This window comes from Vigna angularis, chromosome 4, assembly GCF_016808095.1.
Source record: "Vigna angularis cultivar LongXiaoDou No.4 chromosome 4, ASM1680809v1, whole genome shotgun sequence".
Taxonomy (NCBI): Eukaryota; Viridiplantae; Streptophyta; class Magnoliopsida; order Fabales; family Fabaceae; genus Vigna; species Vigna angularis.
In genome coordinates this window covers 35,630,102-35,654,917 of record NC_068973.1, presented here as the reverse complement: position 1 = coordinate 35,654,917, position 24,816 = coordinate 35,630,102, and the positions used below count along the sequence as shown (strand labels likewise).

Genomic DNA, 24,816 nt, shown 5'->3' with positions numbered 1-24,816 from the left:
ATCAACATCTAAATAACAAACAACTCTTGTATAGTTGTTGGAACCATATAACAACTTTTTTTCTAGGAGGTCCTTTAATGTACTTTAATATACGGATGATTGCATTCACATGGGGAATTAAGAATTTGGCTTAGCACCTTGACTACAATGGAACAATCACAATGAGTAACTGTAAGATAATTTAATTTTCCAACTAATCTTTTATACTGTCCGGGATCTGACTTAGGCTCCCCCTGATTTGGTAGAAGTTTAATATTATGATCCATGGTTGTATCAACAGATTTTGAATTCATCAACTTAGTTTCTTCCGAAATATCCAAAGCATACTTCTTTTGAGATATAACAATACCATTGTTGGATTGTGCCACCTCAATACCCAAGAAATATCTGAGTTTTCTAAGATCTTTGATCTAAATTTCGTTGCAATGATGTTGTTTCATCTAGGACATGTCATGGTTGTCACTATCTGTAAGAACAGTGTCATCAATATGTATTATTAAGTAGACACATCCAACACTCGAGTGATGATAAAAAACTGAATGATCTGTCTCACATGGAGTCATACCAAATTGTTGAATAATGTTGCTAAATTTTCCAAACTAGGCCACAGGAGACTATTAGGCCATATAAAGATTTGCAAAGACAACATAACAACACAGAGACTCCCCATGAACAATAAATCTTGGAGGCTGCTCCATATAAATCTTTTCTTGCAAATCTCCATTGATGAATGCATTTTTCACATCCAATGTCAACTACTTTGTCTCTTCCAGCTCTAACAATTGAGTCTCATCTACTAATTGTCCTTCGGAAAGGTATCTTTTCTAGTCGTAATCCCTTTCCACATTATATTGCTTTGAGTTATAATAGATTATCTTCACCTTTTTATACCTGTCTTTCGTCTATTTCTTTTGTGAGCATTCCATAACCTGTCAGTGATACCAAAACAATGGCGAAACCGACTTGTAAGGTAAGGTTTGCACCCAATTATATATTATAAAATCACCTTATATCTAGTCGATGTGAGATCTCCAATACACTTTCCTCACACCGAGATATATACATCTCAAGCGTGGGACTAGACATTAATGGGTGGTCCGATAGTAGCCCAATAGTGGTCTGATAGTAGGTTGCACGATAATCCCAACAAACAACAAATCTAGCTAGAATAGGTTCAAACTCATGACTCTGATACTATATTAAATACAGTGAAAAAAACTATGTATGGGATTAATCTCTCTTGCGTAGAAAATACAAATACAATATTGTATTTATAATAAAGGAAATGGGTTAGGCCAAAATACAAATAAAGAATAATAACAAAGTAATTGAAGATAAAAGATAAAGATAAGATATCTATCTAATAATCTAATATATCTAACAAGAGTAATATTGATATAACAATAGAGTATTAAAATAAAAGTATAACTTCACCTCCTTCCTTATGGAATCGTTTTCAGGAAGATGGCAGCTGCACATTGTGAGAACATCCAAAGCAGCATCTAATTCCCATGAGTGCACATACCTGTGACAATTTTGAAATTTAAAATTGACATCACAGGCTGAAAAAAAATACTGGATATGGAATTTAATAGTAACATAATTATAACCATGCTACAAATAAATAGAAACCATTAAAATGCCTTTTATATCTCCAACATGGCCCACTCATGCACAAACCCACTTTACCTAGTGTTGAAATTTAATTACTTCCGAAAAATGAGGCAAAATGGACTGAAATCTTGACCATTTGGTCATAGCCACTATAATAACATGTAAAGAATTAAATCACCTAAAAGCTTAAGCTGTCAGGTGAAGGAGGCTTATGAATGGTTTTGAGAAGAATAGAATAAACTCTACTCATGTATTTATATCCTAGTAGTTGGTGATTTCATGGAAAGTCAAGCAACAGAAAAGGCTATCTACAAGTCAGATTAAGTTGAAAAATAAATATTAATAGGTGAGTGAAACTGTGTAAGGGAAAAGTACACCGTTGACCCAGTGTCAATGAAGTGGAGGTCAATGTGGTAATTGGTTATTAACAGGAGTGACAATGCTAGGAACCCCACAGAGTAGACTAAATTAATAGATTTGGTACTTAAGCCTCAATACCTTTTTACCTAATGGACAAATATTTGGGTCCTTGTGCTCAAGTCCTAACAGGTTTCATGTCTCTATCAAAAAAATGCAAATCACAGAAGACCCTTGAACAATGCAAAATCACACACTGTTTATAACGTACCACTATCAGTAAATGTCAAATAGGTCCCAGCAAAAACTTTAAGCCTACTACTCTTTTGGGATCCACGTAAAATTCACCCAATAATAGTTTGTCCAAAAGAGTATTTTAAATAGTTGGTTACTAGCATTTCCTATAAATACTTCATCAGGTATATTTAAGGCTACTTTCTTTTTAGTGAAATTCACATGAAATTGACCGGAGAATAATTTGTTAGAAAAAAGTTCACTGCTAGCATTTCCTAGAAACCCTCCATCACAGATATAAACCTGCATCCCACAAAGCCATAAAAAAGGAAATTATTTACAAACCTTAGGGCTAATCTAGCAGCCAGCTGTTTGTCTTTCAACCTTAGGCAGTATTGCCAACTATTACTCCAAATATTTCGCCCCCCAAATCCTTGATGCTGTGCAGAATTTGAATGGACTTCTTCTGTTCGTTCAATGACTATACGAAGAAGCTGATCAGAGGCCCCATTCCGTAGAAAGCGATCAGACAGTGCAAGAGCATCCATTAACTTTCCTTCATCAATCAGTCTAATAAGAAAGCACAAAGGACAATCAGTAACATGTAAATTGCTAAGAAAGGCAAGTTGCAATTATTAAATGTCTCAACTATATATAAAGAAAATACATGAATATTCAGAATATCGGTACAAACACTGACTGTACAAAAGGTATGCTTGTCCTCTGTTCTATCTCATAAAAAGGTTTAGTGACTTTTCACTTAAAAGTCAATGCAAAGTTCAGATCACCATGAATGAAGCTAAATTGCAATTATGCTAGCATCACTAATCACTAACATGAAACAACATTGAGTAAATAGTGGATGTGTATATCTTGTTTGCATTGATTATACTAAATTGGCAACATTCTAGTTTAAGTGTAATGGAACTTGAAAAAAACTACAGTTTGAACAACAATTTGAACTATAATACCGTTCTACAGCCCTTTCATATGGTTGCTCATTATCCCAATCAAAGGAAAGGAAAACTGTCGTGTCAAGTTGAGAGCCTTCAGATTTTGAGGAATCCAGCCAGAAATCTGAGGCTTCAATCCCATGGCTACTTAGGTCAGACAGAGCTCCAGGGATACTACTCACAATGTCATCAGCATCTGACTCTGTCTCAGTGTCAAGTTCACGAACTCTCTTAACAGAAGTTCGTGCTTCAAGATTGCTGTCATCAGCTGTTTGATTTGCAGTTACAGCAAATTCTGACACACGATGGAGGTTAGTTTGCATCTGTATCCACCTGTTCAGAGTTGGGAACCTGCACACCAGAAAAAAAGGTTAAGCTAATTATTCAATAAAATTTCCAAAATAAGATGTGAACAAAGAAATGTACAGAAAAAATATCTAGCATTATGCTCTGTCTAAAAGCACCAAACACAAAAGAACAAAAATGATGAAAGGATCTTAAATAATTTCTTCTACCAAACCCATTGCTCCTTACAAATTCTAATTCCTTTCTAACTTACATCTTAAAATAAAATACTTTTAATCTTATCTTTATAAAATTTATGAAAGGCTTTTCTTTAAGAAAAAGTAAGAACTAGCATGACCTACTAAAATAATTTTAATTGACATACCCTAACTCATACATTCATAGTATAAATGTAAGTTACAAAAGGGTGGATGTGTAATGTTATTTATATCTGGAAAAAGGGAGAGACTATATGTTCATTTGTGAACAAGAATACTTTATAGAAGACTTTTAATATTTTATATGAATGATTAAGTATCTAAGAACTTTAAGATTAGGACAAAATATTGTATATATAAAACTGTCATGCCAACCAATTCACACGATACAACAACTACCTTTCAGATTGATCAAGAGCAAACTCATAAAACAAGCGATCAGCATCAGGAGCCTGAAGTAATCCATCACTCAAAGAGCTTGAAATTGATGAGCTACTGCTGTTGTACAGTATACTACTCCCAAATACACATGCTAAAACAGCCCTCACCGGGGATATTTTTGCCAAATGTTTCACCAAATCCAACTGGAGAGGGTACAAAGCCACTCCAGGTGTTGCTGAAGAACGGCAATAGCAATTAGGTTTTGCATCTTTAGATGAGGGAGACAGCACTTTATTTTCAGAGCTACTCTTGGGAAATGTAGGAACGACAGGAATGCATGCCCACCCATTTCCAGATCGTGGAGGATAAACCGGAGGCACACATGCAGAAATCACCTCATGTACAAAATCTGCATACATTATTTCCGCTACCTTCCCAGCAGCATCAGTACTGCCTCTTTCAAAAACAAGACGGGTCAAAAGCTGCAAGAAATAATAGTAAAACATAGCCAATCAAAAGAACGCCATGTATGCTCAACACATAAAACATGAAAATTTCTAAAATGACAAAAATAAAAGGAGATTAAGCACATGAGGTTCCATCATTGCAAGGTTTAGAATCAAATGTCTTCAGCCTGGTCTCCAGGAGCAGAAAGGCTATTTCTACAGAATACATGACCACCTAGTCACAAGACACCAACCTTACTAACATCAAGGCCCAACCTCCACATAAAAAACCCAAGCAAGACTTTATAAGTAAAAGCATATTTTATTTCTAATTATATGTGAAAGTGCCACAATGGCTGTAGATGTAAATACAAATATATAGTCAATGTTGAATACGTGCAATAATAGAACAGTTTTTTTCTAAAATAACAAGCATGTTGTCGACAATAAATAACAAGTAATGATAAATCATGTTTTTACTTTAGTAAAAAAAATATAGGTACTTTTTTCAAAATTTTGCAAATCCCCGTATGTAGCAACAATTGCAATACAAAGGGGTAAGAGAAATAAGAATAACTTCTGGTTATGAAAAGAAATCTGCCCTCATGTGCAACAGAAACTTGCTTACGATTTTCATAACAACAGTAGTTCTCATCTCTAAACTCTAAAATAAAGCACTGTCAAATTATTTAAATATTTTGAGAACCTTACATCTTTAGGCCATTCATACACGACGGAGAAAAAGTTAAAATCATGTGTAGTATCAGTCCCATCAACTATATCACCAATTGCAGCAACATGAAGAATGAATTGTGAGAGATATGTCACGGGTTTTCCACTCAAGGGAACAAATATTCTCTTCCCAGCATCTTTAATGTCATAACCAGCAGACTGAAGGCTAGACTCTCCGCCACTTGAACTTAAAGGTATTTGTTTAACAACTCTTAACCCCAGCCCAAGTAGAATGTCCTTGTCACTGTTGGAAGTAACACCCTGATCAGCATACAATCCTTCAGCTCTAGTAGTACTTGATTCAGTTTCTTCATCAGCAACAGCTCTTGCTAGGTTATGAAGCTTACCTGATTTAAGTATAAATATATACTATAACCATATAAGAAAGAGAACACACACACATACATACATAACTGTGTGTATACATATTTTTTTCTGAATAACAACATTCTTAACATGCTTAAAGGAAAAAGAAAGACATACCACTCAAAAACTGCCGCTTGCCCATGTGCGCATCTTCAATCATCAGATGTAATAAAGCAAGAGCTCGTTCCCTCTGCTCTTGCCGGTGGGACTCTTTAGATGATGTGAAAACAATTTCCCCAGATAGGATTGCCTGAAGTGCTGGAGGGTTGTCCTGGAGAAGCAGACAATATAAAAGTCATTACTGGGATCACAGCATTTGTATGTGCTAACTTTTTCGGTATGGCATTTGGAAGTGATCTTAATAGGATAGAAGCAAAAAAGTATAGGTGGAACTTTGGCACAATCTCAGATACAACAGAAGCCCTAACAAGTCTATACCAAACCAAACCATAAATAACTGACTTTGACAATTATCAGTAACAAAAACTGACTGGCTAAGACAGGATACAGTGCAGTCACTTTGAAGCAGTACATTCAGCACCAAATTCTGATGTGTAAGAAAAGCAACAAACTCATTCGGCAAATCCTGACTTACCAAAGTAAACGTGGGAAAGGACCAAATGTCAAGTACTTATGCTCATTGAAGCTTACGATAAAAGGCTTTGCTGAAGAAGGGAAATCTTTTTTTCAAAAAAAAAATATTGAATAATTAATGAACCAAGCTAACCCAACATACCCCAAAAAGGTTTAAACTCTGAAAATAGCAAAAGCTTACATGGGCAATATAGTTGACTTAGGCCCCTAAAATCAAAAGAAGAAATAATAGCTTGCAAGTTGCAAGGGACATTCTGGTTTTCTTGAAATTGGTTCCTACTACACCACTAAATAATATATTCAAGTCCTCACCTGCTCCAAGAACTTGTGCAAGCGTTTCAGAAGACGCCCTGCCACAGAGATAACTCCTATCTCAAGGATCTGGTCCCAATAAGTGGAGCCATCTTTGGGAGATCCTCCAGGATATATATCAGACAACATATTTTCGGCCTGTACATTGTATAATAAAGCAAACATCTGATCAACCGGACAAAAGCTTGTAAGAGTAAAGGACAAAAGGAGGACTAGATTTCAACACTATCCAAAGCATATCATGAAAATAAAATATGCCAACTGGGTGACAGTCTTTGAGAAAATCACCGAATAGAATAATAAATATGTCTAGAATGGTTAGTTCCTCACCAATATAAAAAAAAAATTTACTACTTCTTTACTCTAACAATCTCTCCCTTGTTTAGAACTTCTTAGTTCTTCAACAGAAGAAGGAATAAAACTGATGAAAAGAATTGGCTTCACCCTATTTGTTTTTGTACATTGAGATCACATCAACTATAAATTTGACAAAAGAAGAGCTTACAAAGGCTTGGACAATCTGCATCTAATAAGTTAGCTTTTGAGGTTATGTCTAACCAAAACAAAAGATTCGATATTGACCACCCTCAACTGTCCAAAAAACATACCTGGCCCTCTGGTTTTCCCAATGCAACATTTAAAAAAAAAAGTCCTACAGTCTTAGAGATCCTCAATTCCTGGTATCACAGGCTTTCCCAATGAAATATAAAAAACAAAAAGCAGACCTAAATCTGCACAATCAAGATATTCAATCTTAGGTATGAGAGGCTTGTTGAAATCTCACATCAACTATAGATATAGCTAAAATAGAGCTCTTAAAGGCTTCGAACCCAGAAGAGAAAACACAATCTACAACTAAAAAACAAACTTCCCTAAACCAACAATTTGTTAACTTCAACATTGTCTGTCCAGTCCTTAATTAGGTGCGTAGTGAAAATCTCTTCTGCTGCTGCTTGATTTCATCTTCCCATTCTCCCTTCCCTCTTGGTAATTAGTTTCGTACGTCAAGGGGAAAAGATTAACCTGAGTGAAATCCATGGAAAAAAGATAGAAGCACCTGTTTAAGCAATTGCTGAGACATCTTTGCCGACTTCGCAGAAGTTGCAGCAACATCAATACAAAGAAGAATCTGGCAAGAAGTGTACATTCTCAGAACTGATGATACACCAAGCATTTTTTTTTCATTTGAAATAATAAATTATAAATTGCTCTCTCATCATTTTAGGCACTTACTGTAGCCAAGGGACCCAACTGGGAGCATAAAGAGGAAAAATCTAAATCCTGTACACGGGACACCACGTCATCAACCTGCAAACATGCAACAAAAGTATGTGTAGTAGCAATTAGAAACCATTAAGAATGTACTAAAAAGAAAGCCATACAAAAGATTGCAACCCTTACTAGTCAAATGAGTAAGTAATACGGGATAAAAAGTAAATTTGATAATTTCAATTGCTGCATACATTACGAAAAAGGGTGGGGTAAGAGACAAATCATACAGGTCATGATTTGAGAGGGGCTATGCTGTCTATCAACCTTTCAACTTATGACCAGTGTACCCAAAGAAAAAATCATGCCTCACACTTCTCTTCCTACACAAGACCATACTTATACGTTGCAGCCCGCATGATCACTGCACATAAGCATTTTTGGTTGGTTAATTATAAATGCCTTGGCAGAATTAGAAAAGGGGCCAGAATTCTGGCAATGAACAGTGCCTCTACTTTGTGGTGCATTTGACTGGAGCACAACATGCATGGGGTGTCCCCTAAATATGCTTTTGAAATATGATTCAGGTTTTTTAGTTTCTGTTTAATGTCTGCCCATGGATGTTTCCAGTGCAAAGGTTCAGCTTTGTGTGATATGTGGTATACCACTTCCAAAACCTTTCCCACAATCATATGCCTTCCTGAGACTAAACTAGATATCAAGTATTTAAAACAGTGACAACTCTCCTGAATACCAAACTTTACTTTTGCTGGAAAGTAGCACTTCAAAGGATGTAAGTTCGGGAACAACTTCCCATGCATATTTCCATTGTCAGAATGCTACTTTCTAATCGACTAATCTGATTGAAGCACTTGGCAAATACCCAAGTCCTTTGGCCATGGAAGAGTTTCTCATAAGGCATTTCACAGGTTTCGACAAGAATGAGAAGGTAAAAACTCTATACTAGTGTGCAATTTATATGGTTATATATGCATTACGAGGTTGGAAGAAGCTCACATTTGTAAGGTTGTCTTGTTGAACTTACAAGTGATAAGGATACCTCACCGATCCCCTACCATGGTATTTATTTTAAGAAGTTTCCTTTCTATTACAAGTCCTACATCTACTATAACTAAATCAGTTTACAGTATATAAATGGATGTAAATCTCACTTTACAAGTCGGTTTTGTGGGACTGAGTTAAGCTTAAAATTCACTTCTTAACATGATATCAAAGTCATGAGTTAGAGTCTATTCTAGTAAAGTTTGTTGTTTGTTGAGTTTATTTTTATGTTATAAGACCACTCATTAATATCTAGTTACACGCTCAAGATATATATGTCTAGGTATGAGGGGGTGTGTTAGAAGTCCCACATCGACAAAAGATAAGACTAATGTATAGTTCATAAGTAGGTACAAACTTCACATTACAAATCAGTTTAATGGGTTCGAATTAAGCTTAAAGTTCATTTCTTAACACTTTCATTATTTTTCTACCAACTAAAAATCATTTCCACACCTACCCTGTTGTATTCTCATTTTTCTCATGGAGTTTCAGCTCTTGACACCAAAAAATGAATTGCAACTTGCAAGAAAATCACTGTCAGAAATGTAAAAATGGCCTCTGGTAAAGGAAAATAGAAGATAAATATTTTCAAAATCAATAACTAAATCGTGCTCAAATGTTCCAATAACACATTGGTAAGGCAAAATAAGTTGACCAAACCCATAAGTTCAACAGTGATAGGAATCTAAAGGCAATAAAGAACATACTGAATTTTGTCTAAAGGCACTATCTACCCATTCAGCTAACTCGAGAGTAGCTCTATCTTCAGCAGATAACGAAAACCGATGAACTGCTTCTTCTCCAATATCAAACTTTGCCTTTTGCATGCAGCTACAAAATAAAAATCGATATCAAATTCTTAGAGACAGAAAAGATCAATTAAGACAATAAGTACACAGAAGGACAACAGATTTTCCAAACAGATAAATAAACAAAAGAAAGAAAACCGGTAAAAGCAAACTGTCGGAAACCCTTGATTTATGTTATAGTTAATATTTATTTGTACAGTTTTAATTACATTTCATAATTAGGAGGATTAATAGGCTGTCAGTATATTTTATATTTATTATTGATCCTGAATTTTAGGGGTAGATTATATCCATCACAAATTAGGATTTTCAGTTATTAAGTCTGTGTAGTCTACTTAGGAGCAATTGCTCCTCTATGAATAACATCAGAAATAGTTTTTCTGACATGGTATCAGCACTCTAAAATCCTTGGGACCTGTGTAATCTCGTGTGCAGCCTGCGTTGTTTTTGTCCTCAATTTCAACACTATATAGTTTTTGTTGATGTCACCTTTTTTGAGACTAACCCCTTCTACACTTCCACTATATTGGATGTCAATCTTATAGTAGAATCTTTAGAAGTGATGGGATATGGAGAGTCTGAGAGAAAGAGAAGAGGGAATGAGGAGGTTAGGAGAGTTAATGAGGCATAACTATAATAACAATTGGTGGGGGAGAAAAGAGCTGGTGTATTTCTGTATTGGTCAGTTTTTAGAAATTGAATTTTTGTATAGACAGGACACATTTATCCTGTGGAGGGGGAACTTGGCTCCCTTGGAGGTTTTGGGTTGTACAGATTGAAGAGATTAATACATAATTACTCTGTTTTGCTATCTTTCTTCTTGTTTGGTGTGTGATAGTGTTGAGTTTAGATAGGTTTCCTACTCAAAAACCTATAGAGAAGTCTCGCCTATTCCGGCTCAGGTAATTGCTTCTCCTCAACATCCTTTACTTAATACCATGGACGAGTTCAAACTCCAATTATGACTCACTCTTATAATCCTCAAGCATTGATGAGTGCTTCCACATTTTATCAATATTCTTTAGATAAATTAGAATTAATAGCTTTAATTTAGCTAATTCGCTTTCGTAATATTAAAAAAAAGTATTCTTTATATTTTCATATTCTATATTCTAATAAAATGAAAAAGTTTTTATTCTAAAATCGAATAAAAAAGAAAAAAAGTTTTTTTAGTTATTTTAGAAAACGAATCGGGAGACATTTAAGGGATTCATCTCTTCCTCCAACTATCCCTTCGCCCACGCCTCCTACACCTGAACTTCCTATTGTGATACGAAAAGGTATTCGCTCTTCTCGTAATCTTAACCCTCTCTATTCTTTTACCATTACTTAAGATCATTTGTCTCTATCATGTTTCTCCTTTGTTTCTTCTTTGCATTTTGTGTCTATTCCTAAGACTACAAGTGATGCCATGGTTGATCCCAACTAGCATTAGGCAATGGTAGAGGAGATGGCAACCTTACATTCCAATGGCACTTGGGAACTTATTCCTTTCCCTCCCGGCAAACAAACTATTGGTTGTCATTGAGTTTATACAGTGAAAATTGGACCTAATGGTCATATTGATTGGTTAAAAGCTCAGTTGGTCGCCAAAGGATATACACAGATTTTTTGTCTAGATTATGGGGACATCTTTTCCCTTGTGGCCAAAATAACTTTTGTTCTTCTTTTACTGGCTATGGCTACTATTCATCATTGGCCTCTTCATCAGCTAGATATTAAAAATGCATTCTTACCTGGGAATTGGTGGAAGAAGTTTTAATGGATCAACCCCTACTTTTTTTGTTGCCGTCGATTCTCGTTTTTTATAAGCTTCAACAGTCTTTGTATGGTTTGAAGCAATCTCCTCAGGCTTGGTTTGATCGTTTTAGTTTTGTCTTGATTCAATTTGGCATGACCAAGTGTGAGGTTGATAATTTCTTCTCCTTTCATTCCTCTTCTCGCAAGTGCATTTACCTTGTTGTTTATGTTGATGACATTTTCATCACGTGTGATGAAGAGACTGGAAATCGACAACTCAAAGAGAACTTTCATACTAAAGATTGGGGCCCTCTAAAATATTTCTTAGGTATTGAAGTTGCTCAATCTGCTTGAAGAATTGTCATTAATCAACATAAGTATGCCTTGGACATTCTTACTAAACTGCTATGTTTGATTGTCGTCCTTGTGATACTCATATGGATCCCAATATCAAGTTTCTTCTGAGTCCGGGGGAGCCATTGAAAGACACGAAAAGATATCGTCACTTGGTAGGTAGACTCAATACCTCACCATCACTAGACTCGACATCACTTTCACGGTTAGTGTGGTAAGCCAATTTCTAAATGCTCCTTGTGATAGCCATTGGGATGTTGTGACACGATTTCTTCAATACATAAAAAAAATGCTCTAGGATGAGGATTATTGTATGAAGACAAAGGTAGTACTAAGATCACTTGTTACTCTGATACAGATTGGACAGGATCACCATGATAGGTTTCTGATAAAGAAACCTTATCTTTCACCCAACTAACAGAATCAAACAGAGCAAAAGTTCTGTATAACCGCTGACTTTATTGATTTCCAAGAAAGAATACAAGAATGAAGCAATAAGGGAGCCTAATCTCCCCCAACAAGACTAAACAATCTGTTTATACACTTGAATTGCCAAAAGTCCCTCTCCTCTCCCCATCTCAACAATTTATACAAAAGTCTATTCCCGCTCTTCCTAACTGTTAACACAGTTAAGCAACTAACTCCCTCTAGGCAACTAACTCCCTCTAACTGTTAACTAACAGTTGACTAACCTCTCTTTCTCCTTACATAAACTCTCAGCTTCCTATCACACCATCACATAGAAGATCCACTTCTAGGTACTATGTTCTTATCAGAGGAAACCTTATGTCATGGAGAAGTAAAATAAAGTAGTCAGATCTAGAGCAAAAATAAAATATCATGCTATGGCAACAACCACTTGTGAGCTAAGGTGAATTAGGCAACTACTACTACAACTAAAAATAGGGGACATCCATGAAACAAAGCTTATTTGTGACAATCAAGTTGCACTTCACATTGCATCAAACCCAGTCTTCAATGAAAGATCCAAACACATTGAAATTTATTGTCACTTTGTTAGAGAAAAGCTGCTCTCTGGAGAAATCACTACTGATTTTGTCAACTATAACAATCAGTTGACTGACATATTCACCAAGTCCCTTACAGGCCCTTAGATTGAGTTCACTTGTAACAAACTTGATGCATATGACATATATGCTCCACTTTGAGGAAGAGTGTTAGAATGTAATCAACTGTTACGGAATTGTAGGAAATTAACCATTACATAATCTAGGAAATTAGCATGATTGATTCCTAATTATTAGGTGTTTTTATTATAATTGATTCTGTAAAATAGTATAATTACATACTGTGTGGTCTGTATTAGACACACAATACATTCAGAACATATACATTTCTATAATTAGAAACAGATCTTCTGACATATTACTCCATAAAAACCTAATACTCTTACAAAAATCTACTGCAGAGTCACTAAAGACAGAAAAGAACAGAACTACAAAATATAAATTACATCGACAAGTAAATCACTTCCAGGGCAAAGTGCACATGCATGCCTAAAAGCTCCCATCATATAGTGAACTCTCGCTCCTCTGGTCCTTTCTTATAAGACCCAGTTAACTTGTTCACAAAGATTAAGGAAATTAGTTAATTTAGTCACTGGCATTAAAACTTCCTAAATTTACATATGGTTCCATAACTGTCTTTAATATCAATGAGATATACTATTATTGCTTTTTAAAAAAAGAAGTATTGACTCTGATTTTTTAATCTCTCTCCTCTTAAATATATTTATTGCTTTAATTTTTATTGGATGTGAATGTCAAGGGACAAAGGTTTTCAAAGAAATGATGTGAACTCAAATGATTCACAAGGATATTTTGGAAAAAAAAAACTAATGCACATTGGTTCTTACAAAATGGACCAGAGAGAGTATTGAATATTTTTATTAACAAGAAAAAGAAAAAGGTAATCAGGGTTATTGTGACTATACCTTCCACAAGTGACTCGATACATAAAAACAAACATAAAGTTGCATTCTTGTTGAATTTCATGCATTAGAAATAGGTAGAACTCACAGGTTGAGTAGCTTGGAGGGAGCTGCACGTAACACTGTTAGTGCCTCTTTCCATCTCCATTGTCGTTCAGATAATGGTAGGAGATGCTGCAAAATTGACAAACGCCATTCCCACTCTTCAATGAAACTCTTTGAGATTAAGATTCTCCACTCGAGAGCCTGTCTGCTGGTTGTGCTTATACCATCATCTAGTGAGTTCTCTAATTCAATCATAGAGGATGGAATATTATGGCGCAATATATCAAGTAGCACACTAGTAAAGGATATAACCATCTTATTGCCCCCTTCACTTCTAGTCGAATAACTATCTTCTGAAGACCAAGCATTTGATAGTTTCAAACTGCTTCCCGGTAATCCACAATGCATCAAGTTAACAGAGGTATTATCCATATGCAGTAGTGAAATGATGACATTCACCATCAAAATCTACATCATCAAAAGATTGGCATTAGATTCGTACACTATAATAATAACCAGAAAAGGAAGTCACCACATCTCTGAACAATTGATATTAACACTTTAAATATTAAATGTAATAAATGTCAAAGATCATGGAAAAATCAAAAGAATGTCAAATAGGCCCTTTTTTCTTAGATGTATCATAACACATAAATACTACTTGATAATTTTTACAACTGGTCTCAGATACATGGTAAGTTACATCCTACAGAAACTTTCCCCTAGTGTCTTTTTTAGTGAAAAAAATGCATCTAAGGAAGAAGCATTAGAGAGAGAAAGAAAAGTAATTAACAAAATGTCGTAATACATCACTGAACACTTGCCACTGAGAGATACTTCATCTAAGTCGGAAGGCACAAAAATGATTGCAAAAGAATAATAAAAATAAAAATACACGTGGGACTGTTAGGAATGAGAAGAGTTGGAGAGTTTATGAGAGAAGGAAGAGAAATGCTTAGTTAAGCAACCCAACTGCTTATTGCAGTTGGGAAGGGCGGGAATAACGATTGTATAAATAGTGGAGGGGTTAGTAGTTAAAGGACTTTTTGGGTAGTTTGTTTGTTAACAGGATTAAGCCTGTGAAAGGGTTTAAGCCCTTGTTACTATGATTGTACAGACAATACCTTTGTGAATAATATTCAGCTCTGTTTCCCATTCTGGTTTTCTTGATGCCTAAGAGGTGTTTTGGAGGTTCTTGAATAGGTTTCTTAATCGGAAACCTATCAATTGGTCCAACCTGCCGGATCCCAATTGGAGGAGTGACGTGCACGCGTGATGGAGGGAAGAGTAGTGGCGGTTGAAGGTTAGTTAGAGGCGGTGGAGATCGTCGTGGCAGAGACAAAGGCAGATACGGGGGTTTTGAGACAAAACTACGAAGCGATGAGGCAGGATATCCAGGCGATCCTGAAGATGCTGGGGGATCGCAACCGCGATCCAAATGGAAATCGCCAAAGGGCCAGTGACTCGTCCGTGAACGACAATGGTGGCGGAATCGGAGGAGATAGGGAGCGAAGAGGGGAAGGAAATCAAGAAGGCCCTCCCAATTGGAGGAAATGGGTAGAATTACCGGGGTTTGAAGGGGGCGACCCATTGATTTGGATAAGTAGAGCTGAGAAATTCTTTGAGGTGCAGAAGGTGGCCGAAGACGAGAAAGTACAGTTGGCGTTCATCAGTATGGAAGGGTATGCAGCGTATAGGTTTCGCTTTTGGAGAGAAAAAACAAAGAACAAATCTTGGGAAGGGTTGAAGAGAGCGTTGGTGATCAGATTTGGAGAAGGAGGACGAGGGTCCGTTTATGAGAGATTGGCCGCCATTAAACAAGTAGGGGCAGTGAGCGAGTATGTTAGGGATTTCGAAGTGTTGGTGGGGCAGACGACGAGGATTCCGGAGGAACAACTCTTGGGTTACTTTATGGCAGGGCTGCAAGAGGAGGTGAGCGATCTAGTGAGGCCCCATGACCCGCAAGATTTAATGACTGTTATGCTTATCGCTCGGGACGTACAAAAGTTGTGTTCCCAATCGAAGATCGGTGGTGGACAATCGACCAAGAATTCGAACGTTTGGGGAGGGACAACGAGGGTGGCCACAAGAAGCGAACTCAGTCGCGAGGTACAGGGACGAGGGGGGACCGCGGAGAGTGTGGGGTTGGTCAGGCGTGAGACGACCCAGGGAAGTGGTGTTGCCAGGCCTAATGTAGAGGGAAGAGAAAGAAGCGTCTGAAACTTACCCTATTCGGAATTCATAAAAAGAAGGGAAGAGGAAAGGTGTTTCCGATGTGGGGGACCTTTTAGCCCGGGTCATGGATGTCCAGAAAGAGGATTAAGGATGTTGATTCTGGCAGAAGAAGAGGAGGAAGATGGGAGTGAAGCAACGGATGAGATGGACCAGTCCCACATGGAGTTATCAGCTTTTTCAGCAGGGGGGTTGACGTCCCCTAAAACAATGAAATTAAGAGGAAGCATAGGGGGTCGAGAAGTGCTGGTTCTCATTGACAGTGAGGGGATTTTTGGGTTTAACTGGTTATTATAGGAGGTTTGTTAAAGACTATGGGAAGATTGCCAAGCCCCTGACTGAGTTACTAAAGAAAGGAGAGTTCTTATGGAATGAAAGGGCTGAAGAAGCCTTGCAACAACTGAAGAGGGCTATCACGACAGCTCCGGTGTTATCTTTGCCAGACTTCCAACAACCATTTCACATAGAGTGTGATGCCTCGGGTGTGGGCGTGGGGGCGGTTTTGACTCAGGGGGGAAGACCCATTGCCTATTTTAGTAAGGTGTTATCAGCAGGGACGTTGAGCAAATCAATTTATGTGAAGGAACTGATGGCTTTGGTATTGGCCATATAGCATTGGAGGCCTTACCTGTTGGGGCAAAGATTTGTGGTGCACATCGACCAGAGGAGCCTTCGCCACTTGTTAGAGCAGCGTATAACTACTCAAAACCAACATAATTGGATTGCAAAACTGTTGGGATACGATTTTGAGATAGTATACAAAGCAGGGGCTACCAACCGAGCGGCGGATGCCCTATCAAGGAGGGAGGAGGGAGACAAGGAGGAGGTAAAAGAATTGGGAGTGATGGTCAGGCCATATTGGCAGGACTTTGGCGAGATCTTAAGAGAGGTGGAGGAAGATGACAGGTTGAAGAAAGTGATGGAGGATCTTAGGAGGGATCCAAATACCCATCCAGCGTATACCATTGAGCAGGACAGGTTACACTGTAAAGGAAGGTTGGTTTTGTCAGCCAATTCCACATGGATTCCCAGGTTGCTGGCGGAGTTCCATGTTACGCAGACGAGGGGGCATTCGGGTGCTTACAGAACATATAGGAGGTTGGCCCAATCCTTATATTGGATTGATATGAAGAAGAGGGTAACTGAGTATGTGGCGGGATGCTTGGTGTGTCAGCAGCACAAATACTTGTCCTCTTCTCCTCAAGGACTGCTGCAACCATTGCCAATTCCGAATGCCATTTGGGAAGAATTAAGCATGGATTTTATAGTAAGGCTTCCAAAATCTCAGGGATTTGATGCTATACTAGTGGTAGTAGATCGCTTGAGTAAATACGGTCATTTTCTACCACTCAAGCATCCTTATTCAGCTAGAATGGTGGCGGAGTTATTCATCAAGGAAATTGTTAGGTTGCATGGCATTTCGAAATCAATCGTGAGTGATCGGGACCCCCTCTTCCTAAGCATTTTTTGGCAGGAGCTATTTAAAGGGCAGGGTACACAATTGAAAATGAATACTGCATATCACCCCGAGACAGACAGCCAAACGGAGGTTCTAAACCGTGTTTTGGAGGGATACCTTCGATGCTTCTGTTCAGAACAACCGAAAGGATGGATGACAGTCTTACCCTGAGCTGAGTATTGGTATAATACCAATTATCAGGGAGCAATCCGGTGTACACCGTTTGAAACGGTCTATGGGCGGCCACCTCCATCCCTGCAACGATTTATACCGGGAGAGTCATTGGTAGAAGCAGTGAATCAGGAGTTGCAGACACGAGATGAAGCTTTAAAGCAGATGAAGTTCCACTTGGAAAGGGCACAAGAGCTGATGGTAAAACAAGCCAACAAAAGGAGGAGGCCTGCAAATGTTGAAGTGGGTGATTGGGTATACTTGAAGATAAGACCCCATTGACAATCTTCCATGCCAACCAGACTTCACCCGAAATTAGCAGCCAGATTTTTTGGTCCATTTCAGGTGATTCAGAGAGTGGGAGCAATGGCCTATAAACTTCAGTTACCGGAGACAGCACGCATACACCTTGTCTTTCATGTTTCACAATTAAAGAAGGCAATAGGGGAGCAGAGAGTGGAGAAGGAGTTGCCTCCAGACTTGCAGGCCGATGGACCCTCTTTTTGGCCCATCAGTGTTCGGGGGAGGAGAGTCACGCCGAGAGGGGAAGAGGACCTGTCACAATTGTTAATTGAATGGCAGGAAGGAGGACAAGAAGGGGCAACGTGGGAAGATGAAGTTGCTATCAAAGAACAGTACCCCGATTTCAACCTTGGGGACAAGGTTGAACTTCAGGCAGAGTACAATGTTAGGAATGAGAAGAGTTGGAGAGTTTATGAGAGAAGGAAGAGAAATGCTTAGTTAAGCAACCCAACTGCTTATTGTAGTTGGGAAGGGCGGGAATAACGGTTGTATAAATAGTGGAGGGGTTAGTAGTTAAAAGACTTTTTGGGTAGTTTGTTTGTTAACAGGATTAAGCCTGTGAAAGGGGTTAAGCCCTTGTTACTGTGATTGTACAGACAATACCTTTGTGAATAATATTCAGCTCTGTTTCCCATTCTGGTTTTCTTGGTGCCTAAGAGGTGTTTTAGAGGTCCTTGAATAGGTTTCTTAATCGGAAACCTATCAGGACTGAGGAGAATAAGATTATGGGAAAATCATACATATAAAACTACATGAAGAAAGTTGCTAACACATTACAACAGTTATCATTTGAAGAAGGGAGCATTTAGTCAAAAAAAAAACTGAAAAGTGACTTACCTTGCGTGGAAGATTACTAATTGCATCCAAATGGTTCTGCAAGTCCTTTAAATGAAATAATGGCACATCTTGGTGGATTTCTATTTCGCCAGACATACTCCTTTCCATTGCTCCTAAAGCAAGAACAGTTGATTCTAAAGCATAACGCATATGCATGAGTTCTATATCTTGCTTCCTATGCCAAAAAAAGGAAATTCAGAAGAGAAATTAAAGCACAAAGAATAAAATAAATCGTAATCATAAGAGATTACTTATTAGAAAGCATAATGTCAAGAAAGTCAAGCCACCCAAGTACAGATTTCACCCAGTCCAGGGCCATCAGGTTACATGAGAATGAAAAAAGAGATAATACAACTGAGTCAAATCTAAATCCAAGCCAAGTGGCATAGAAAAGAAAAGGTCTAGGCCTAGCATTACTCTTAAGTTTAATGTATGAACAGAACCCAATGCAAGTCAGTTAATAAAAATGCTCATACTCTTACAGTTGTCAAAATTATCATTAATCCCATCTTAAACAAATAAAAAATAATCAATTATCACATTTTAGCTGCAGACAAGAATAACAACATAATTAAACTGATGAAAGGACACTAATAGATTGCAGAAATAAAATAGTCGATGTAGGAAATTAAAATTTTATTCTATAATAAACACATGTAAGAAGTTGTTGGCAGTCTTGTGGCATTCATGAAGCATCCATTTTCTGTTTGCTTTTTATAATGCTTTTGGTACATACCTATTGGTTAGTTATACTAGAAATCTTATGGCATTCACGAATCATTTACTTTTCAATTGTTCTTTTATACTGCCAATGTAGTCCTTATAATGTCCACATAATAATAAGTTAGTTTTGTAAGATTGAATATAACATATTAACACACTACTGTAGAATTCCCAGTTCCTGACCTCATTCTCTTGGCTCATCTCTTTCTATACACTCAATTAAAGTATGACTTATAAACACGTAATTGAGTTAGTTACCCATGGCCTTCCACTTTTCCTGTCTGCCGGAACTGCAGCCACCCGTCCTTATATGATAATTTAACCATATCCCTAATCAATATAGAATCTCCAACAAACCCTCTCACGCTAAGTACTTCATTTTGAATATGGAACTAGACATTTGTAATGGTCAAATAACATGTGATACTATAAACCCAACAAACCTCGTGAGGATAAGCATCTTAGAAAATAAACTTTTTAAGTCTAATTTAAACTTACAAAACTAAATTATAAAGTCATGTTTACACCTACTTACTATATTTTAATCATATCTCTATTAGATATGAAATCTCCCATAATTTCTCTTTTAAAGTGGAGATATCTCCGAGGCCGCACTTAGGCAGAATTGCTACCATGCATTAATAGACTCCGATTAATTAATGAGAAAAGACAAATGGAAAATGGAATGATGGTAGTATTATTAAATCAGTATGAAAAGACTAAGACTCTTCTATAAGGAAAAGCAGAATCCTTGATTACAACAATATTCCAGGAGCGAGAAGATAACAGAATTCTCAGTTCCTACCCCATTCTCTTGCCTCATCCTTTCCTAAATACTTATTTCAAGCCTCGCTCACAATCACAAAATTAAGAGTTCGTTTCCACTTTTCCTGACTTCTCTTGCCTTCAAATCTGTAACCACCTGTTCTTTCTTTTTCCTCCATTTTGTCTTTTCAGTTTTCCCTTGCCTTGACTGTAATTGTGACATTGAGTAAGGTCCAAAGTTCATATTTTAAGATGGAATTAAAAATCCAACCTCACATCACTTAGTGGGTCGGGTTTGTCTATGCTCTATATGTCAAATCCTAGGTATGAAGTGGCACCGTAATTGTCACCCATATTTGTTCGTGTTCCAAATGTTCAGACTTGAATGCAAAAGAATGTCTTGAGATCTCACATAAACTAGAAATATGATAAGGTCCTTATAAAACTTGGGAAATTTTTATCTTATAAGTTGGTTTTGTAGAGTTGGCTTAGGCTCTAACCCAAAAATCTAAGAGTTGTGAAGAAATAAGGCATGTTCCCTATAACTAGGAAGGGAGGTGTTGATAGATCTATTGTCTAAATTTGAGAGAATTGTGGCCTTTGAACATCGGTACGTGCAAAACCTCTAAGTCCAGTAGTAAGTTATTTATCGTAAATTCACAATTCTTCACAGACTTCCTGTAGTACGACAAATAAAATTTTATCTTTATCACTATAAAGATACCAGTTCGATCCACTCAACTTTATAAGATATTTTATCCTACTTCATTTCACTTTTCACTTAAGCTCATCATAAAATTCCTTTTTCTTTAAGAAAAAAAAATGAATATAACTTCTAGGATGAAAAATAGATGTCTTTCTTTATTTTCCAATCAAGATGTATGTTTATTAAGTGCATGTGGACACATGCACAAAAAGACAATAAAATGAATTTTCACGTCTCAACATCATTCTTTTTTAAAAGTATTCCCTTATTTGTATTTCTTTCTAAGAAAATATCCTCCAATATGATGTCTTATCTATTAACAAAGAAACTCAACGCAACCAAACATTTGGGAAATATCTGTCTTAATATCAAGATGAATCTAAAAGTGGTCACTAGAAGAGAAAACATCAGAAGCACACCTCTTGTTGGCTTCTATATTAGAAGAAATTGGCTGCATACTAATCAATTCAATGGCTTCCTGGAATTTTATGCCTGGAACAACATCAAATAGTACCTACAGAGAAAATGATGCAATCATATTCAACACTCAGATTTCTTAGTACAATAAACTCAGATTTCTTAGTACAATAAATCCTGAAATATTTCTTTAAAAGTGTTACTACAATCAACATTTGATATATTTCCTTTAACATAGAGGCTGCATTTTTATAGTAATTAAATGCTATTTAAGGCTGAATAATTGTCCTTTATGATTTTACATATCATCACAATCTTTCCTAATCAATTCTCTTCATTCTTCAACAATAAAGATAGGCAAGAATGTTATCTATACCAATTAAAAAGCCATGTCTTCCACATAGAGTATTACCCGAAGAGGACTTTGGACCGAAAGTCGTTCCAACACAAAGTTCTCAACAAAAGGATCAGAATAAGCATCTTCATCTCTAAATTCCACTTGCTCTTTTCCAGAAAGCATTAATGAGAATTCTGAATTCCAAGACTGGCCAGAATTCACACAAGCAACAAAAGAGGCAAGATCAAGCTGATAGCATAAGGTGTCACATAGATGCTCCACACAGGACATCTGCAACAAAATTAAATCAGTTTTTTCACTAAAGTTTCACCAACTCGTTCATTTAGTACCAACAAACCACATTCCAAAACATAAAAGTTGAAAAATACCTCATCTGATTTATTACCATAAAGAGAAGATTCTTCAAGCCGAATTACTTTTGACTTACTTGTCCAGAGAAGTTGCATTAACTTCCTTCGTGCTGCTATTTTACCAGCCAATAAATCCCAACCCATGGCCGCTACCAAAGGCTGAAGCAGTGGAAACAACTGGAGGACCTGTCACAAAAAATAATACCTAAGTATTAGAGCTACATAAGTAGACTTATGTCAGAATTTCATATAACAATTAACACAATATCAACTTTTACACAAAGGAACGTATCATAAAGTTAACGAAGATGGGTACATACATTGCTAGCTTCATCCAGCTGCTCCCTCTTCACAGAAGACAGGGAAGTATCCATAATACACTCAAGAACGTGTAGTCCAGAAACACGAGCATAATGATACATAGATGTCTTGCAGTGCCTAATTACGTCATTCAGGGGTAATGTTTTATCATCTGAATTCTCACCAGACTTTACTTCTTCTAGATATTTTTGAAGACGTACAAGAGGATGTGGAATGAAGTTCTCAGTTTGAACTCTATCAATTTCAATCTCTTCAGACAATAGCTCATCGTGAATGCTCTAAAGAAAAGCATTGACATTGAATTTAGTTAGACAAAATAAAGTTTCTTTCATATTAAATGGCTAGGGGAGGGGAACTCTATGTTGTAAACTCATTTTATCAACAGTAAGACCCATAAACCCCATAATAATGTGACAAACTGAAGGAAGAGTGTTCAGGAATCAATTCCTCCAAGTTTGTTTCATGGAGAAAGAGGAAGAAACCCTGTGGAGAAAGACAAGAGACTGACCTGCAACATTTGAACAATATCACTGCAATTTGATGAAATGGCTTCACTATAGATATGTAGCAATTGATTACGCATGATAAGCCATGAGTCTCCAAACTTATCACTTTTTGACAAGACAACCTTGAGGAGATCTTTCAAAACTATGCTACAAAAGAATTAGAAAACATGCAGGTATGAACATCTAGGACAAAAAAAATGTTGTAAGGGAACTTAAAAAACAAATACAATATAATTAATTAAGAAAGACAGAAAGATCCTTAATTACTTAAAGAACAAGTTATTATTTATTCTTCTTCTACCTAAATAAAAATAAATATGAGAGAGCCTCCACCATAACTGAACATACAAATAAGAATGAATTTAAGAAATCAGTGTATTATTTGCTTACTAATCTGGAAACAAAAAATATAAAATCTATACAGGCTTCCTGAACTTGATGAAACATTTTATTTTAAAAGTCAAATATGTTTTTAATCCCTATACTTAGACGCGAAATTGAAATTCTTTCATGTCTCAAACTTTGATACATTTTGCTTTTCAAACTTAAAAAATGAAGAAATATAGTCTTTTTAACCCAATAACATTGAAAATATTGTGTTAAATTGTTATCAGGCTGACAATTGAGCTGAAATGTGTCAATGGTGTCAACAGCTAAAACTTCAACCTAAAACACCATAACATGTCAAACAAAATTAAGACAGTTTGATTAGAAGGATTCTATCTATTTATTTTTAAAATTTAAGGACCAAATTGTATCACAGCTTGAAACAGAGATGAATTTTAATTTCATGTCGTAGTTTATAAACTTAAAACATATTTAAGGCTTATTTAAAATACTATAAGGGATTCACCTAGTGCTATATACTTTCTTTCACTACTGTTAATACAATATCAAGGGGGAAACTAATTTTTTCATTGAAGAATGGTCCAAATTCCCTAGGCAAATGCATGCATATGGTTTAAACAGAAAAAGCAGGGTCAACTCTCTACACAAGAAAGACAAACAAACCACACAGTTTGTTTGTGTTTGCAAAAAAAAAAAAAAAGAGAGAGAGAGAGGGAGAGAGAGACATACCGGTACTCCGATTGCTCCTCGACTCCATAATCAAAATGCAGATAACGTATATGAGAAACGGCCCCTTCTACATCACCCGATTCAAGACTGTCCCTCATAGCATCCAAATGAACAACCTGCACCGTTCTCTGTATCCCACGAAGCACCCTAGCATCCTCCTCTTCCAACCCTCCACTTCCCTCCCCCGAATCCTCACATTCCCAGTGCCTAATTTGCCTATGTATATTCCCACAGAGAGAGTCAAAAACACGCTCGTGATCCAAAATCAATTTCCTCACACTCGCCAACTCTCCTTCTTCGATCACAGTAACACTCACACTCCCATCAATTTCACCATCCCCGTCCACTCTCAACCACTTTGCGCCCAATTCCAAAAGTTTATCCAATACTCCTCTACAATTCCCCAACTCTCCATCACCCTCCGGCAGCAGGTCTATCAAATCTTGAACTAACAACAGAAAGTCGGCGCGCAAACGCAGCGTTTCAGAGTCAAAGTTCCACGCCGAGGATGCGTTGTCCAATTGCAGCAATTCCTGTGTAGATAAGAAGGTGAGGAGCGCGGGGGAGGAACAGGAACTGGACCACGCAACATTAGGGACCCGACCCGATCGGGCAACGATGGTCTGAAGAATATCCCGAGCGAGGTCGCGGTTTCGCGCCCGTAGGGCTAAGAGAACACCACGCAAGGGCTCGAATTGAGCGAGGTGGAGGTGGTTAGCGGCGAGGCGAGAGAGGATTTCTGTTTCTCTCCCCATTGCAATGCGTACTTTCGATTTCACTGCATCAGAAACCGGTGGAATTTAAGGTGTGTGGGTTTATCCTAGTGATTTCTTTTCTTCCAGGATTTGGCTGGTTCAGAAATGAAGATTAATTGAATTGAAGAAGTTAGTGAAAGAGAAAGGGTTGGAACATGAAACTGTTGGATA

At 37.1% G+C, this 24,816-nt stretch overlaps 1 protein-coding gene across 4 annotated transcripts in view; it reads right to left on the bottom strand.

Annotated features, from left to right (window-relative positions):
- LOC108331427 (uncharacterized) overlaps nt 1-24,816 on the bottom strand; it is a 40,932-nt gene extending 16,116 nt beyond the window's left edge. The window contains exons 1-18 of one of the 4 annotated variants that reach the window (XM_017566092.2): nt 23,891-24,816; nt 22,816-22,960; nt 22,307-22,585; nt 22,005-22,172; nt 21,691-21,906; nt 21,281-21,375; nt 18,668-18,842; nt 13,709-14,133; nt 9,474-9,597; nt 7,726-7,800; nt 7,550-7,621; nt 6,493-6,630; nt 5,704-5,857; nt 5,200-5,567; nt 4,061-4,524; nt 3,177-3,509; nt 2,551-2,775; nt 1,435-1,525 (exon numbers count right to left, since the gene is read on the bottom strand). In XM_017566092.2, coding sequence (XP_017421581.1) covers nt 1,435-1,525; nt 2,551-2,775; nt 3,177-3,509; nt 4,061-4,524; nt 5,200-5,567; nt 5,704-5,857; nt 6,493-6,630; nt 7,550-7,621; nt 7,726-7,800; nt 9,474-9,597; nt 13,709-14,133; nt 18,668-18,842; nt 21,281-21,375; nt 21,691-21,906; nt 22,005-22,172; nt 22,307-22,585; nt 22,816-22,960; nt 23,891-24,645 — 4,302 coding nt within the window. In that variant the 5' untranslated portion in view covers nt 24,646-24,816. Of the gene's footprint in view, nt 1-1,434; nt 1,526-2,550; nt 2,776-3,176; nt 3,510-4,060; nt 4,525-5,199; nt 5,568-5,703; nt 5,858-6,492; nt 6,631-7,549; nt 7,622-7,725; nt 7,801-9,473; nt 9,598-13,708; nt 14,134-18,667; nt 18,843-21,280; nt 21,376-21,690; nt 21,907-22,004; nt 22,173-22,306; nt 22,586-22,815; nt 22,961-23,890 lie in introns of those variants that run through there. The other 3 variants (XM_017566094.2, XM_017566096.2, XM_017566095.2) reach the window with 3 other exon arrangements.